Source organism: Eriocheir sinensis, chromosome 9 (genome assembly GCF_024679095.1).
Source record: "Eriocheir sinensis breed Jianghai 21 chromosome 9, ASM2467909v1, whole genome shotgun sequence".
In the NCBI taxonomy this organism is placed as follows: domain Eukaryota; kingdom Metazoa; phylum Arthropoda; class Malacostraca; order Decapoda; family Varunidae; genus Eriocheir; species Eriocheir sinensis.
The window spans coordinates 19,296,915-19,310,595 of NC_066517.1; the positions used below are offsets into that span (position 1 = coordinate 19,296,915).

Below are 13,681 nucleotides of genomic sequence, written 5' to 3' on the forward strand. Positions count from 1 at the left end.
TCTGAACCCACGTGTTTTGGGCGGTGATGTCAAGACACTCCGCCGGACAACAGCAGCGTCTTTACCTACTCGGCTACGGGCTTGGTATTCAACAAAGCATATGGGCTGTACTATGAGCATTAGTTGTAATGGTATGTGCAAACTGATACACTTACTGTTGTATTTTTACGAACTATAAACACTACTGAGGGCTCGCCCTGCATGCTTAGGAATTTGTTTCCTGGAGAGCTCATCACTTTTATATATACCTGAGGGCCCATCACTGCTCAGAGTCCCATATACAGTTTGGCATTGACCAAGTAGTTTTGGGTACTGGAGTCTGAGTATACTCCTTGTAGTTATGAGCTGAGTAACACTCAGTATGAGGTAGGGTTAGATAAAAAGATCAGTATAGGTACAGAAATTTAATTAATTTATCTTAGCACTGGAATGCATAACTTAGACCTTGTTGAATGCAGCAATATCAACACTCTGGACCTGAAATAGTAAAATAGACATTAGAAATATATGTACATATAAACATAGCATTAATGTTTTATACGTAAGTTTCAAGAGCTAGATTACTCCTTCTTGGCCTGGACCAAACTGATGTCTGTCCAATCTCTATTTATCTAGAGTCATGGTCCCTTCCCAGCATTTTATATGGCTGGCTTGGCTGAGTAAGCTGTGTGAAATAATGTTTGAATACATGTAGATCTGCAGTTATTCAAACTACATAATTATCCCCTGTACCACAAAATTCATAAAAGTTCAGTCCATGGAATTTTTTCCAAAAGTTGCTGGCACAGTGTCTGCCCAGCAGCTTGGGCCTGGGTTAGGAGTCATGGAGAGATTATTGGGATTTTTTTTTTCTCCATATTAGAAAAATATGCCATATGCCTTACTTGACTAGTAGAACCCCCACACACAAGGTGGTGTGGGTTTGTAAAGATTGGACAGACCACTAAGTAATGTTGCACTTTGCATTTCTTTTGCAATTCACACTGTTATAGGAAACAAGAATAGTGCCAGGGTGCTTACTAACAGATGTGAGCAGTTACATTTGCACTCAGACACTCCTCTGATTACTGCAATTTTGTGAAATGCTGAGGAATCATTTTGAGTGCAAAATACATTTAATTAAAGCCAAGACAGTGCACCATAGTTCTCTTAACATGCTTGTTTGAATGTCCTAGTGTATGCAAAGCACAGTTGATTAATTTGTAAATTTATTTGCAAGAAGAACCAAAATGAGATAGCACAATACTACAAGCTTTTGCACCAAGATTACTTACGTAGTCTTCAATCTCTTGGATCTTCTCTGAGAGGTCATCTATAGAGACTTTCTCATCTTCAACTGTGCACAGGATGGAGAGCTTCTGAATTCCATATGCTAGTGGGACCAACTTAGCTGAAAGAGTTATAGATGCATGATCTCTGATGCTTCTCTAATATAAATGGAGATAGGGATTGTAATTTTTTTCATTGTAAATGCATGACATTATATGCAGTACAGGAGTAGATTTCAAACCTGAATCCCTTCCAGCTGTGTCTGGATCCCTAGCTGAATATAAGTAAGGATGTTGATTGGTTGTGGTCTGATGTCTTCGTCACTGATGCATTTACCCAGGCTCAGGAAATATTACTTTCCTTTGTTCATCTGTTACACAAGATATACAATTTTTGACGACATCAGTGGATCAAGTAGTAATCAACTTTACAACGAACATTTTCACAACTCAATATGGGGAGAAAAATTATTATGGTGTTAAATTTAAGTTGGAGAATAACATGTTTATACCACTTTTTAGAAATGGTATCCATCACATTCAGGAGGATTTTATGAACAAGGAGATATTTTATGAAAAAAATATTCCATAATTGTTAAAAATATCGAAAAGTAAAAAGTAGTGCAAACACTAGATGTTATTCTAGGACTTCTACTCACCATAATTATTTTGTTTTACCCTATTAAATTTTGAAAATTGACATAGTTGTACAATCACTACTTACTCCAATGATACCAGCCAACAAAAATTGCACATCTTGTATAACCGATGAGCTAAGTCGAGTAATAAAGTAATAAATATTTTCTAAACCTCGGCTCGCGACCTTACGCCCGACATTGCCAACAGCAGCGTCCTTACTTATTTGGCTAGGAGCCTAGCCAGGGATCCAGCTAAGGTGAGTGGACTGTAATGCATGCCAATACTTGCCACCTAAATTTTGATTTTAACAGCCCCCTACCTCAATATAACCAAATTAAATAACAAGAACTACCTAAAATGCTGCTAAATCTTGGACACTTACCAGCACCCCAGATAAGCCCATCCATCTCAATCTTTCTGATCTCTTTCTCCATCACCCCCATGTCAGTCTCATCATCCCAAGGTTTGCAGTCAAGCAGGACAGAGGATTTGGCAATGGGACCCGGCTTCTTGGACTTTTTCTCTGCATATGCTTTGAGGCGCTGCTCCCTCACCTTGGCTGCTGCTTCATCTTCCTGTTATGGATCAGGGGGAATGAATTTAGTGTCTCCACACACTAATCCCTGTTCTGCCAATCAGTATGTAGTCACTATGCATTATTACAATTAATACTTGTCAAGAAAAAAAATAAAATAAAAGCCTGGAAATTTGAAACTAGTATGAAGTTTGATCATACTTGTTTTTATTTGTTTGTATGGCTCAGATATATTTTCAAATAGTTTGTTATGTTTCTAGATAAGTTCTAACTGGAATGGTGTACGAAATCTCAAGAACCATGAAACATTAGTATTCCGACTTCTAAAACTACATTATAAATGATGTATAAGTGCTTTTCAGGATTATCACTGAAACTATATATTTTGTACATGTAAATGAAATAAAATTTAAGAAAATCGCAATGCAACCTTTCAATTCCCTCCTTTCGACATGGAAAATGTTTGCCAGTTCTTGCATATCCCTCCATATATATCCAAAGAGGTGGCCGAAAGAGAGGTCAATTTCGGGAGGAGAGGTGTCCAGATACCCTTCTCTTGAAAGAGTCGTAGGCAGGAGGAAATACAGAAGAAGGAAGATTGTTCCAGAGTTTACCAGCATGAGGGGTAAAAGAGTGAAGATGCTGGTTAACTCTTGCATAAGGGGTTTGGACAGTATTGGGATGAGCATGAGTAGAAAGTCGCATGCAGCGGGGCTGCGGGAGGGGGGGAAACATGCAGTTAGCAAGTTCAGAAGAGCAGTCAGCATGAAAATATCAATAGAAGATAGAAAGAGAGGCAACATGGCAGCAGAAATGAAGAGGTAGAAGACTATCAGTAAGAGGAGGAGAGCTGATGAGACGAAGAGCCTTAGACTCCACTCTGTCCAAGAGAGCTGTGTGAGTGGAGCCCCCCCACACGTGAGATGCATACTCCATAAGAGAGCGGACAATGCCCCTGTATATGGATAGCAACTGTGCGGGGGAGAAGAACTGGTGGAAACAATACAGAACGCCCAACCTCGAGGAAGCTGATTTAGTGAGAGATGGGATGTGAAGTTTCCAGTTAAGATTTTGAGTTAAGGATAGACCGAGGATGTTTAGTGTTGAAGATGGTGACAGCTGAGTGTTGTCGAAGAACTGCTACTCATATTAATCATTTATACTCGTATCAATTTTCAATGGTGATTTTCCCTGATATAAGAGTGGCACGTAACAATTGGCAAGCATACCCCAACTCTCAAGCTATGCACACTAACCACTTCACTACAAACGAGTAAAATGTAAACACTATACGGGTATAACGAACCTCCTCATCATCATCAGAGCCAAAGAGGTCGACTTCATCATCGTCGTCATCTTCCTCTGCTTGCTTGTTGTTCTGGACAGGGGTTGAGGTGGAGGTGGTAGCACTAACTGTAGTCTTGCCTCCATGGTCTAAAGAGTCCAACCTCTTAGTGAGCTGGATGACTGTTTTCTCCAAGGCTGACACAGCTGAAATGTTTCAAGCAGTGTGAGACTGCATATGATCTAGCTAAAAATTGTCTCACTAAAGAAAAGTTATTTGGGCTCCCTACACCCTGTCTACAAGAGATGGCAAACAAAGAAAGTCTAGGGCAACATTTTATAGCTACACTGTTGTAAACATTATCACAGTCATATTGTAAACACTGAACACATGCAACTTACTTTTGGTCAGGACAGAATTCTGGGACTCAAGCTTTGTGAGACGGTTTAAGACATCAGCAGACCCTTGGCTGCCAATGCTGCCACCAGCATGACTAGCCTGAAAGTAAAGACTGTTTTACAAACCTTCTTAACCATAAAAAGCCTTCAACATAAAATTGCTTACACTCTACATAGCAACATATTACTCTTGCCTGTCACAACTTCTATTCAGCATAGCAAATGTGCAAGAAAAAATCCCTGCTAATCAAATTTACACACAACATTAATTTTTGATGGAAATATTTTGTCATGCAAGTTCAAGAAAAAGATGTAGCTAAGTGGAATAAGTAATTAGAGTCAATCCTTGTACACTGAGTTAGTAGATTGCAATATACCTATTAGAAATTCTCCAGTGGAATGGGAAATATTGACAATTATCCAAAAAAATAAGATTTGGGGAGTTTACTTCATTTGTGCAAAAACATATCACTAAGCAGCAAAGTCTAAAAGAAAAATTCTGATGATAAGTACCGAGCAATGGTAGCATCAAACAGTGCAACTGAGTGGTTTTAGTGCGAAATTCCCAATAATTACTTAGTCCTGTGTAGTTTTCCCCACAGTCTCTACATGCCAGTGCTATGTGCAAGATGCTGAAAAATAAATAAGTAGCATCAAAATATTCAATTCTAATGTTTGTTGGCATCTGTAGCTATGCCTAGGATTGTGGAGAGAAGGAGCCACTGCTCATGAGCAGTGGCTCTTAAATTGTGGAAGGCTACAAAATCACACAAAAAATATATATACATCTTAAAATAATAGATGTCATTCCAATAAAGCTTGAGCAGTATCACAATTTCACGAGATATGTATGTGGATATAAGCAGTAAGTCGAGAAAAGAAATAAAGCCTCCAGCAAGAGCGGGAAGTTCTGATGTTTGAAGAATTACGATTTTATATCTGCTTCCATAAAACAGGAAAACTTGAGAAAATCAAAAAAGGTAAGATCAGGATACAACTCAGGGAAATTTGCAAACCATTGGAAGACCCAACTCTCCCTTAGAAAAGCTAATGACAGCCAGACAATCAGATGATCATTTTATATACATCCCAACTTAATCAGTTTTTGTAAACAACCACAATATAGAAATTTTACTGCACCAACATCCAACGAAAATATGACTTTTTCATACATAAACACAACCACAATATCCTATCAAGCTCATTGTTTTATTCCTACACATGCATTTAGAAGCAACCAAGCAACTGCATTCAAGGATCAAAAGGGATGGCAGCTGAACTTGCAATCAGCAAGTCAACCTGTGCATCTGTGCTTTCAAATTACAACAAAACTACCTGGCCAAGCAGCAGTGCCTGGAGATAAATGTGTATGTACATTCAATGAAGTTCAAGAGGCCTACTCACAGAAAGGGAATTCTTTATTTCCTGCCGCGCCTTAGCAATCTGACTGGCCACAGATCCCAGGCCCGAGCCTTCCTAGTAGGAGATACAAAGGACCAGTGTTAGCTCCTCAGTAAGGTAAAGTTGGGGGCATACGCTGTAGCAGCGCGTGGCCTCGGTGTTTGTCTCCGTAACATTGGCCCTTGAGCCTGTGGTGGGAGGGAGCCCATTACCCCGGGACACAGGGCCAGTGTGACATCCAGGTTACCACAGTTTACCTTCCCCAGGTTTCCCCAGGTACCCATTTATCGACCAGCCCAAGAGGGAGGATGAACAGCTGGGTGAGCTGCACGCCGACTGCCCGGGCCGGTATTCGAACCCGAGCCCGCGGAGTAGAAGCCAGGCACGCTGACCACTAGACCACGGAGGCGCTCATAGATTAACAAAAATATCGAACAGATATGGATTCTGTCTCATATCAGAGGCAAGAATTTGTATAAAAGAAGGAAAAGAAAACCTAAACAAAATTATGAAGATAAATTTCTTGGTAAACAAGTTGCATGCACTTCAGAGAATATTGATACATGCATCCGCATCCACAATGGCTAACCTTCAATAGGCCTTGATAAACTATTAGTCTGCCTCTAAATACCCTAGACTGTGCTCATCCAATTACATGTAAACTCATCTCTTTATAAATGGTAAAAATTTGCGTCAAAATATTACTGTATTCTTTGAAAAGTCCGTAACAGCTATGGATAGTTAATTCCAATTTTCAGTTGAGGTGACCTTTGCAGCAATTCAATACTTATGAAATACAATAAAAAATAAAGCTAATTTGACTATGCACTCCACTTGAGTGATAGAAAAAAAAAAATCAACAGGCACAAGAGGTTTATGATTAGAACATGAAGACACTAATGCATTAGTATGTTAGTCAGTTTAGAATGCAAAGACTACTGAATCAACGAGTCTATCCATGGTATGTAGAAACCAACAGTAACAAAAGCATTAACTCCACTAATGGCTTCATATCATCTGAAGTCAATTTAACGAACAGCAAATGCTTCCAAGAAACCCACCCCACTCGTTCACAAAAGTGAGTTACTACAGATTTCTGGACCTGCTCTCTTGCCAGTATTCTCATGGGTTCTGTTAGGGAAATTTTTAATAATACAAACAGCAGCAGCAAAATAATCAAAAGCCTGCCATCACCTTGTAACCTTTATGTATTGTACATCTGAAATTGGCTTTTCAAATCCAATTAATATGTTTTGCAGACCTTGACTGCAGGATTTCTGTTTGGTTACCAAATGAGGGACTATATAACGAATGTTGCATCTGAATTTTTATATAAGATGCTGGCAATTCTGTGGCCATTTAGTATCCTCTGCACAGTCAGCGTGTGCTGAGGATGACAGTAAGCAGGCTGCTGTGCCAACACCTGCCTCTGGTGGTAAGTAATGGAATTCATCCTGCAGCTGTCAACAGGTACACTTGAACATGTCATAGTTCAAAGCAACTAACTGTAGACAGCCACTACGAATGAAACAGCAATTTAAATTGACAGGTAACAACATCTGGCCAAGCATTGCCACACTGGTGTTCCAAAGCCATATCAATGATGCCATACTGTCATACCACACAGACCACAGTTAGCCACCGGGGCCACTGCCAGGACTGAGGATAAGATCATGGTGCCACAAAGACCACTGATATGATATCACAGTGACAAGAATGATGAAAAAGTTACAAGGAATGGCAGTGGGGAGCAGGGCACTGTGTTGCTACCACCACCTCGCTGGGCTGGCTGCCGCTGGGGGAAGTTGCCTGCTGGGGGAGCCGGGAACACTCATTGTCCGCTGAGGTGGACTCGCATCCTTGACTCTCCAACCCACACTTGAAAGTTTAGACACAATTTCAAAATCTTCAAATCTGATGTATATACGATCAGTCTAGGCAATAATTTTTGCTGAAATAGTATTATGAGCAATAGTGCACAACAACCAACACTTGAAAAGTTTAGATATAGTGCTTCAGAAACTTTTTAACTGATGATTATCACTTATATGATGATGCTAACCCTTCCCATCAAAGTGAAAATAATAATCTAGGCCCATAAAATACTAATAACAATGACATTACATGACATCGACTCTCTGACTCAAACTTTAAGTCTGGACACACTCCTACAGAACCTGCAGAACTGATGCTCATCACCTAAGGTTGCTGCCAGCCAGCTCAACCCCAAAGCCCTTCCCCCTCCCTCACCAATACCTAGAATAGTGATCATAATACTACAGTCTCTTTTTACATAAATGAATAATTACCCTAATGATTGTTTGGTATAATTAATTACATCCACCAAAATGACAAAAACAACTTCAGAATTCTGTGAAGAGGGGGTTCACAAGACAGGCTGGCTGGTGGCATCTATAATAAAGATCCTACATCTTCCTCTTAAAGTTCAAATTAATAATTTTTGCTGAAAAAATCCCAAAAGAAACAGTGCATTATGCTTCACCAGTAAATTTACTCCACAAAGTCATGTGTTCATGTGTGAGGTGAGCGGATGAAGATGACGGGTCTGCCTTACCTGGGAGTCCAGACCTAACATCCGCCCTGTGCAAGGCTGCCTCGCACAGGACAGTCCCAGGGCAGGCTAGGCAAGGGCAGAAATGAGAGGCAGCCATTTAGTGAGGGTGTCTATGGACCAAATTTGAGAAGGAAACTTATCAAAAACTATCAAAATTAAGAAATTAGTGCCTGCTTGCTTCATCTTATACATTAAATATTAGTATTTCAGTGACATGTTAAGATAAGAGTGCACTATCTATGTCGATTCAGTAATAAGCCATCATCAGCCTGTTCAAGTCATGAAGATAAGAGTGATGAAAACTGGAGATAACCAGACCACCAATAGCAACTAAATTTATTGAAAGGTTCTTCTAAGCTCAAAAATGAATTATGGAAAATTGAAAAGATGTATACTAATGTTACTCAGCTATCAATATCCCCCCAAAGAAAAAACAGCCCTGGAATGAGAAAAAGAAAAAACTTGGAGGCCAGGAGGATGACTAACAGGTTATGGAGAGAAATTACAGCTATCACGAATTTTACAGAATGACTTACCGAAGACTTGGTCTCATAAAACTGCCGCTCAGCATCGTCCACACGCCACTTGTCAAACCAGATGTTCTCGTGAGCAAGTTCTAGCGCCATGGTGACTGTGGTACTGAGAGCAGGGAAATAAAAAGGACATCATTAATTAATAGGAAGATCTGAGGCATCTGAAGATTAAACTAGGGCATGATAGGTTAAATTAGGTAAGGTTAAAGTAGATCAATCCATGAGTTTAGGTACTTTGGTAAATATCTATTACTTCACCCATCTCATACGGGTGTACGAAGCTGTTTATTGGTGTGCTTTTAACCCTCTCGCGCACCATAAGTTTCCAATAAGTTTCTGTTCCACTCATCATACATTTCTCAGGCCTGACCAGCCTTTTTTTGCTGCTGCAATACTCTACATTCCCGGACATATTTTACCCTCACATATATCGTACCCCAATAAATTTGGTATCAGTGGCTCCATAAAGACTTGTACTAGAACATGTGCAAATAAAAATAGAGGAAATTATATATATATATATATATATATATATATATATATATATGCAATACAAACTTGTTTCAAGTCTCCGTATAAAGTATTTTTGACAATAAATTTGAAGTAACAACTCTTTCCCACTCGCTAGCTCGAAATTTTGCGGGCCAACTTTTTTAGCCGAATATCTGTTTCAACGCGGAATTTAGTGAGGATTCTTATGGTATCCTCAAAATCCTCATATGCCTATTAGTTCCCGAGTTACACTGAGAAAACTGTATTATTTTCCTTTCCTGTCAAAGTAGGCTAACAAATAAAAATCGCTCAAAGCTCCTCATTTAACGCACTTTCACCAAAAACTTAAATTTTAATAAAAAAATTTTTTTGTCTTTTATGATGCGTTTCGCGTCATCGTGTGCGAGAGGGTTAAGAATCTGCTAACTATTCCCCATGCAATTACTATTTTTTTTTAATTTCCTTCTCCCCAATGACAATGAATGGATCAATAACTTAGCTATACACCCACAATAATGAGGATTCTTAAACCTTATTTCACCAGTAAGTTCCACGGGTTTCCTTATGATCTAATGAGATCCTTTTGTCAGCCTCCATTGTTGTAATAATAATGGAGTGAAATGCATTATATATGCATGTCCATGTCTTGGTTCTTGGATCTCTATCTCTTCCTCTTTTTCTTCACCTCCCATAGCTTCCTGTCTCTTCTCCCTTATGCCTACCCTACATTTCTTTATAATAGCAATAATAATACTCTCATTTCGCCAGTACTAAGAGAACAAAAAATGAACAAGCAATCACCCCTAAATAATTTTGATGTATGTTCTTGTTGTAATGTAGTTATGTGATGCTCATATCTATTTTTGAGAGTTCATTAAAGGAGCACTCACAGTATGATCTGGTAATTTGTTCCAGTCATTAGTGACTAGGTGAGTAAAGAGTTCATTGTTTGCATTTTGTTGAATCTTTCTTTGAAAATCTGTTTAAAGAGGCCCCTTGGGTTTGTGGCAGAAATTATAAATTGCTCCTACTTATGTTTTCCAGTCCTTGAATAATTTTGTACACCTTGATCATGTCTCCTCTCCTTCTGTCCTCCAGCTTTGGCAAGTTGTCTGGTCATTCTTCACAGCTGAGGCATCTGATAGAAGGTAAGAGCCTTGTTGCCCTCCTCTTTACTTTTTAATTTTGCTGTGTCCCCTCTTGGTTGAGCAGACCAGATGGGCGGCATGCTCCAGGTGAGGCGTAAACAGGTTGTGCAGATGGGCAAGGATGATGCTTGCCTTCTGTATTATTCTATCAATATGGTGTTTGAATTTTACATCATTACTAAACAGCATCACTTTCCTTTTCAACCCATGCTTTTCTCCTCAATTTCATACTGCGACAAACACACGGTCCTACTGGCCTCAACAACTGCTGCCCGATATTGTGGCACCTAAACCCTGACTCCATGCACCTGATACCATTACCTGGCTCTTTACCCCTTTAATGAGGCCCAACAGGCGAAATAAGCTCAAGAAACTAGGATAAAACAAGAATTCTAAACACCTCAAACTCAAACACATGCCTGTCTACCTCATTTAAAACACTTCCTGGACAACATCATGGATCCCAAACCCTCATTTCACGTACTAGACATAATTATCTCACCCTTTGGACCTTTAATTAGGCCCTGACAGGTGAAATAAGGCTAAAAGAAATGCGATAAAACAAGAAATATTGAAACAAAAATGATAGTCTCATTCATTTAATTACTATGGCTGTTAAACCCTAATTTCACGTACTAGACATCATTACCTCACCCTTTGCCCCTTTAATTAGGCCCTGGCAGGTGAAATAAGGCCAAAGAAACTAAAATAAAACAATTCTAAACACCTCAAACACAAACACAAGCCTGTTTACCTCATTTAAAACACTTCCTGGACAACATCATGGCTCCCAAACCCAAATTCCACGTACTAGACACCATTATCTCACCCTTTGCCCCTTTAATTAGGCCCTGACAGGTGAAATAAGGCCAAAGAAACTATGATAAAACAAAAAATCTGGACAAACCAAACAAACACACGGCAGTCTACCCCATTTAAAACACTTCCTGGACAACATTATGGCGCCCAAACCCTAATTCCACGTACTAGACACCATTACCTCACCCTTTGCCCCTTTAATTAGGCCCTGACAGGTGTAATAAGGCCAAAAAAAACTAAATTAAAACAAGAAATCTGGACACACACGGCTGTCTACCCCATATAAAACACTTCCTGGACGACATTATGGCACCCAAACCCTAATTCCATGTACAAGGCATCATTACCTCACCCTTTGCCCCTTTAATTAGGCCCTGACAGGTGACATAAGGCCAAAAAAACTAAATTAAAACATGAAATCTGGACAAACACACACGGCTGTCTACCCCATATGAAACACTTCCTGGACGACATTATGGCGCCCAAACCCTAATTCCACGTACAAGGCATCATTACCTCACCCTTTGCCCCTTTAATTAGGCCCTGACAGGTGAAATACGGCCAAAGAAAACAATGATAAAACAAGAAATCTGGACAAACACACACGGCTGTCTACCCCATTTAAAACACTTTATGGACGACATTATGGCGCCTAAACCTTAATTCCACGTACCAGACACCATTATCTCGCCCTTTGCCCCTTTAATTAGCCCCTGACAGGTGAAATAAGGCTAAAAGAAATACGGTAAAACAAGAAATATGGAAAAAAATGCGTCCCTCATTCACTTAATTACTATGGCTGTTAAACCTTAATTCCACGTACCAGATATCATTACTTCACCTTTTACCCCTTTAATTAGGCCCTGACAGGTGAAACAAGGCCAAAGAAACTAAGATAAAATAATTCTGAAAACCTCGAACACAAACACAAGCCTGTCTACCTCATTTAAAACACTTCCTGGACGACATCGCGGCTCCCAAACCTTAAATCCACGTACTAGACATCATTAGCTCACCCTTTGGCCCTTTAATTAGGCCATGACAGGTGAAATAAGGCCAAAGTAAGAAAGACAAAACAAGAATTCTAAACACCTCGAACACAAACACAAGCCTGTCTACCCCACTTAAAACACTTCCTGGACAACATCATGGCTCCCAAACCCTCATTTCACGTACTAGACGCGATTATCTCACCCTTTGGCCCTTTAATTAGGCCCTGACAGGTGAAATAAGGGCTAGAGGCGGCTACTTACGGCGTCCAGACCTCGTGCAGCGCTGGGCCGGGTGGAAAGGGCCAGTCCGTTCCTCGTTCCCTTCTTCTTCTTCTTCTTTTGACCAACGTTGCCAGATTATCGTACTCAGAACCTCGTATTTACCGTTTTCTGAGCCATAGCTATTGCCAAAAAACACCAATAATTAATCTTTTTATCAATAACTTTATTTGAAGATGGTTATTGGGGTCGAGGAGGCAGTTTTGGGGTCGGAAATCAGGCTGAGTACGACAATCTGGCACCGTTGCTTTTGACCACTTCTGCCTCGTATTTACCGTTTTCTTAGCCATAGCTACTGCCAAAAACACCAATAATTAATCTTTTTTGTCAATAACTTTTTTGAAGGTGGTTATTTGGGTCGAGAAGGCAGTTTTGAGGTCGGAAATTGGCATTGTAGGGTACGACAATATGGCACCGTTGCTTTTGACCTGCGCTTCTTAGGTCCTCCTGCTGTCGGTCCTCTCTTCTTCTTATTCCCACACTTTCCTTTTCAATAGTACGTAACTTTCCTCACTGTGATACCCTAACGCATTGTAATTTTCTGTTTTTCACCGTTCTTCACAACACCGCCGTTCCGTTCCGCGTTCCTCTGTTCAGGCGGGGATTTTGAATTGCTGATACAGGCGCCCGAGGAAAATTGCCTTATTCTCAGTATTATTATTGAACACAGACCAATATAGAAAGCTGGGAGGATACAAATGCTATAAGATACTGAGTCTGTAACCCCCAACGCACCTATGGCAAAAGAGAATAAGGTCAATAAGGACTGACTTTTGAATTACTCAACACAGATCAATATAGAGAGCTGGGAGAATACAAATACTTGAATCTGTATCCCCACACACACCTATAACAAAAGAGAATTTGGTAAAAAAGAGATGATTAAGGTAAGGTAAAGAGATGATTAAACACAGACCTATACAGAGAACTGGGGGAATACAAATACTATAACCTACTGGGTCTGTAACCCCACACACACCTATAACAAAAGAGAATTAGGTAAAAAGAGATGATTAAGATACGGTAAAAAAGAAATGATTGAGGTCTGGCTACTCAGGGCTTTGAATTGCTGATGAAGGCGCCCGCGGAAAATAGCCCTATTGTCAGTATTATTATTAAACACAGACCAATATAGAAAGCTGGGAGAATACAAATACTATAACCTACTGAGTCTGTAACCCCACACACACCTCTGACAAGAGAATAAGGTCTGGCTTCTGAATTGCTTATGCTGGTACCTGCAGAAAATCACCTTATTATCAACATTATCAGCAAATATAAAGGAATAGGTTGAGACAGAAGAGCTAGTACAAATAC

General features: G+C 39.9%; 1 protein-coding gene across 10 annotated transcripts; it reads right to left on the bottom strand.

The window, feature by feature from the left end:
- Positions 1 to 391: 391 nt before the first annotated feature.
- On the bottom strand, positions 392 to 12,446 carry LOC126996091 (elongation factor 1-delta-like). 10 transcript variants are annotated; one of them, XM_050856197.1, is made up of 10 exons: positions 12,347 to 12,446; positions 8,638 to 8,740; positions 8,102 to 8,167; positions 7,303 to 7,404; positions 5,530 to 5,601; positions 4,129 to 4,225; positions 3,749 to 3,933; positions 2,290 to 2,482; positions 1,275 to 1,390; positions 392 to 477 (listed from the first exon to the last, which is right to left on the bottom strand). In XM_050856197.1, the coding sequence occupies exons 2-10, from the start codon at positions 8,725 to 8,727 to the stop codon at positions 439 to 441; spliced, it is 960 nt and encodes a 319-aa protein (XP_050712154.1). In that variant the 5' UTR covers positions 8,728 to 8,740; positions 12,347 to 12,446; the 3' UTR covers positions 392 to 438. The 10 variants fall into 10 exon arrangements, with proteins under 10 accessions (XP_050712154.1, XP_050712153.1, XP_050712155.1 ...); XM_050856196.1 differs by having other exon boundaries at positions 7,300 to 7,404; XM_050856198.1 differs by lacking the exon at positions 8,102 to 8,167 and having other exon boundaries at positions 7,300 to 7,404.
- Positions 12,447 to 13,681: the final 1,235 nt, after the last annotated feature.

Excerpts from the sequence above, each read along its gene's own strand:
- LOC126996091 (XM_050856196.1), bottom strand. The coding sequence starts at position 8,727 with ATGGCGCTAGAACTTGCTCACGAGAACATCTGGTTTGACAAGTGGCGT. Across the intron at positions 3,934-4,128 it reads GAATTCTGTCCTGACCAAAA|CTGTGTCAGCCTTGGAGAAA; the intron begins GTAAGTTGCATG and ends GAAACATTTCAG. Across the intron at positions 2,483-3,748 it reads GCTCTGATGATGATGAGGAG|GAAGATGAAGCAGCAGCCAA; the intron begins GTTCGTTATACC and ends GATCCATAACAG.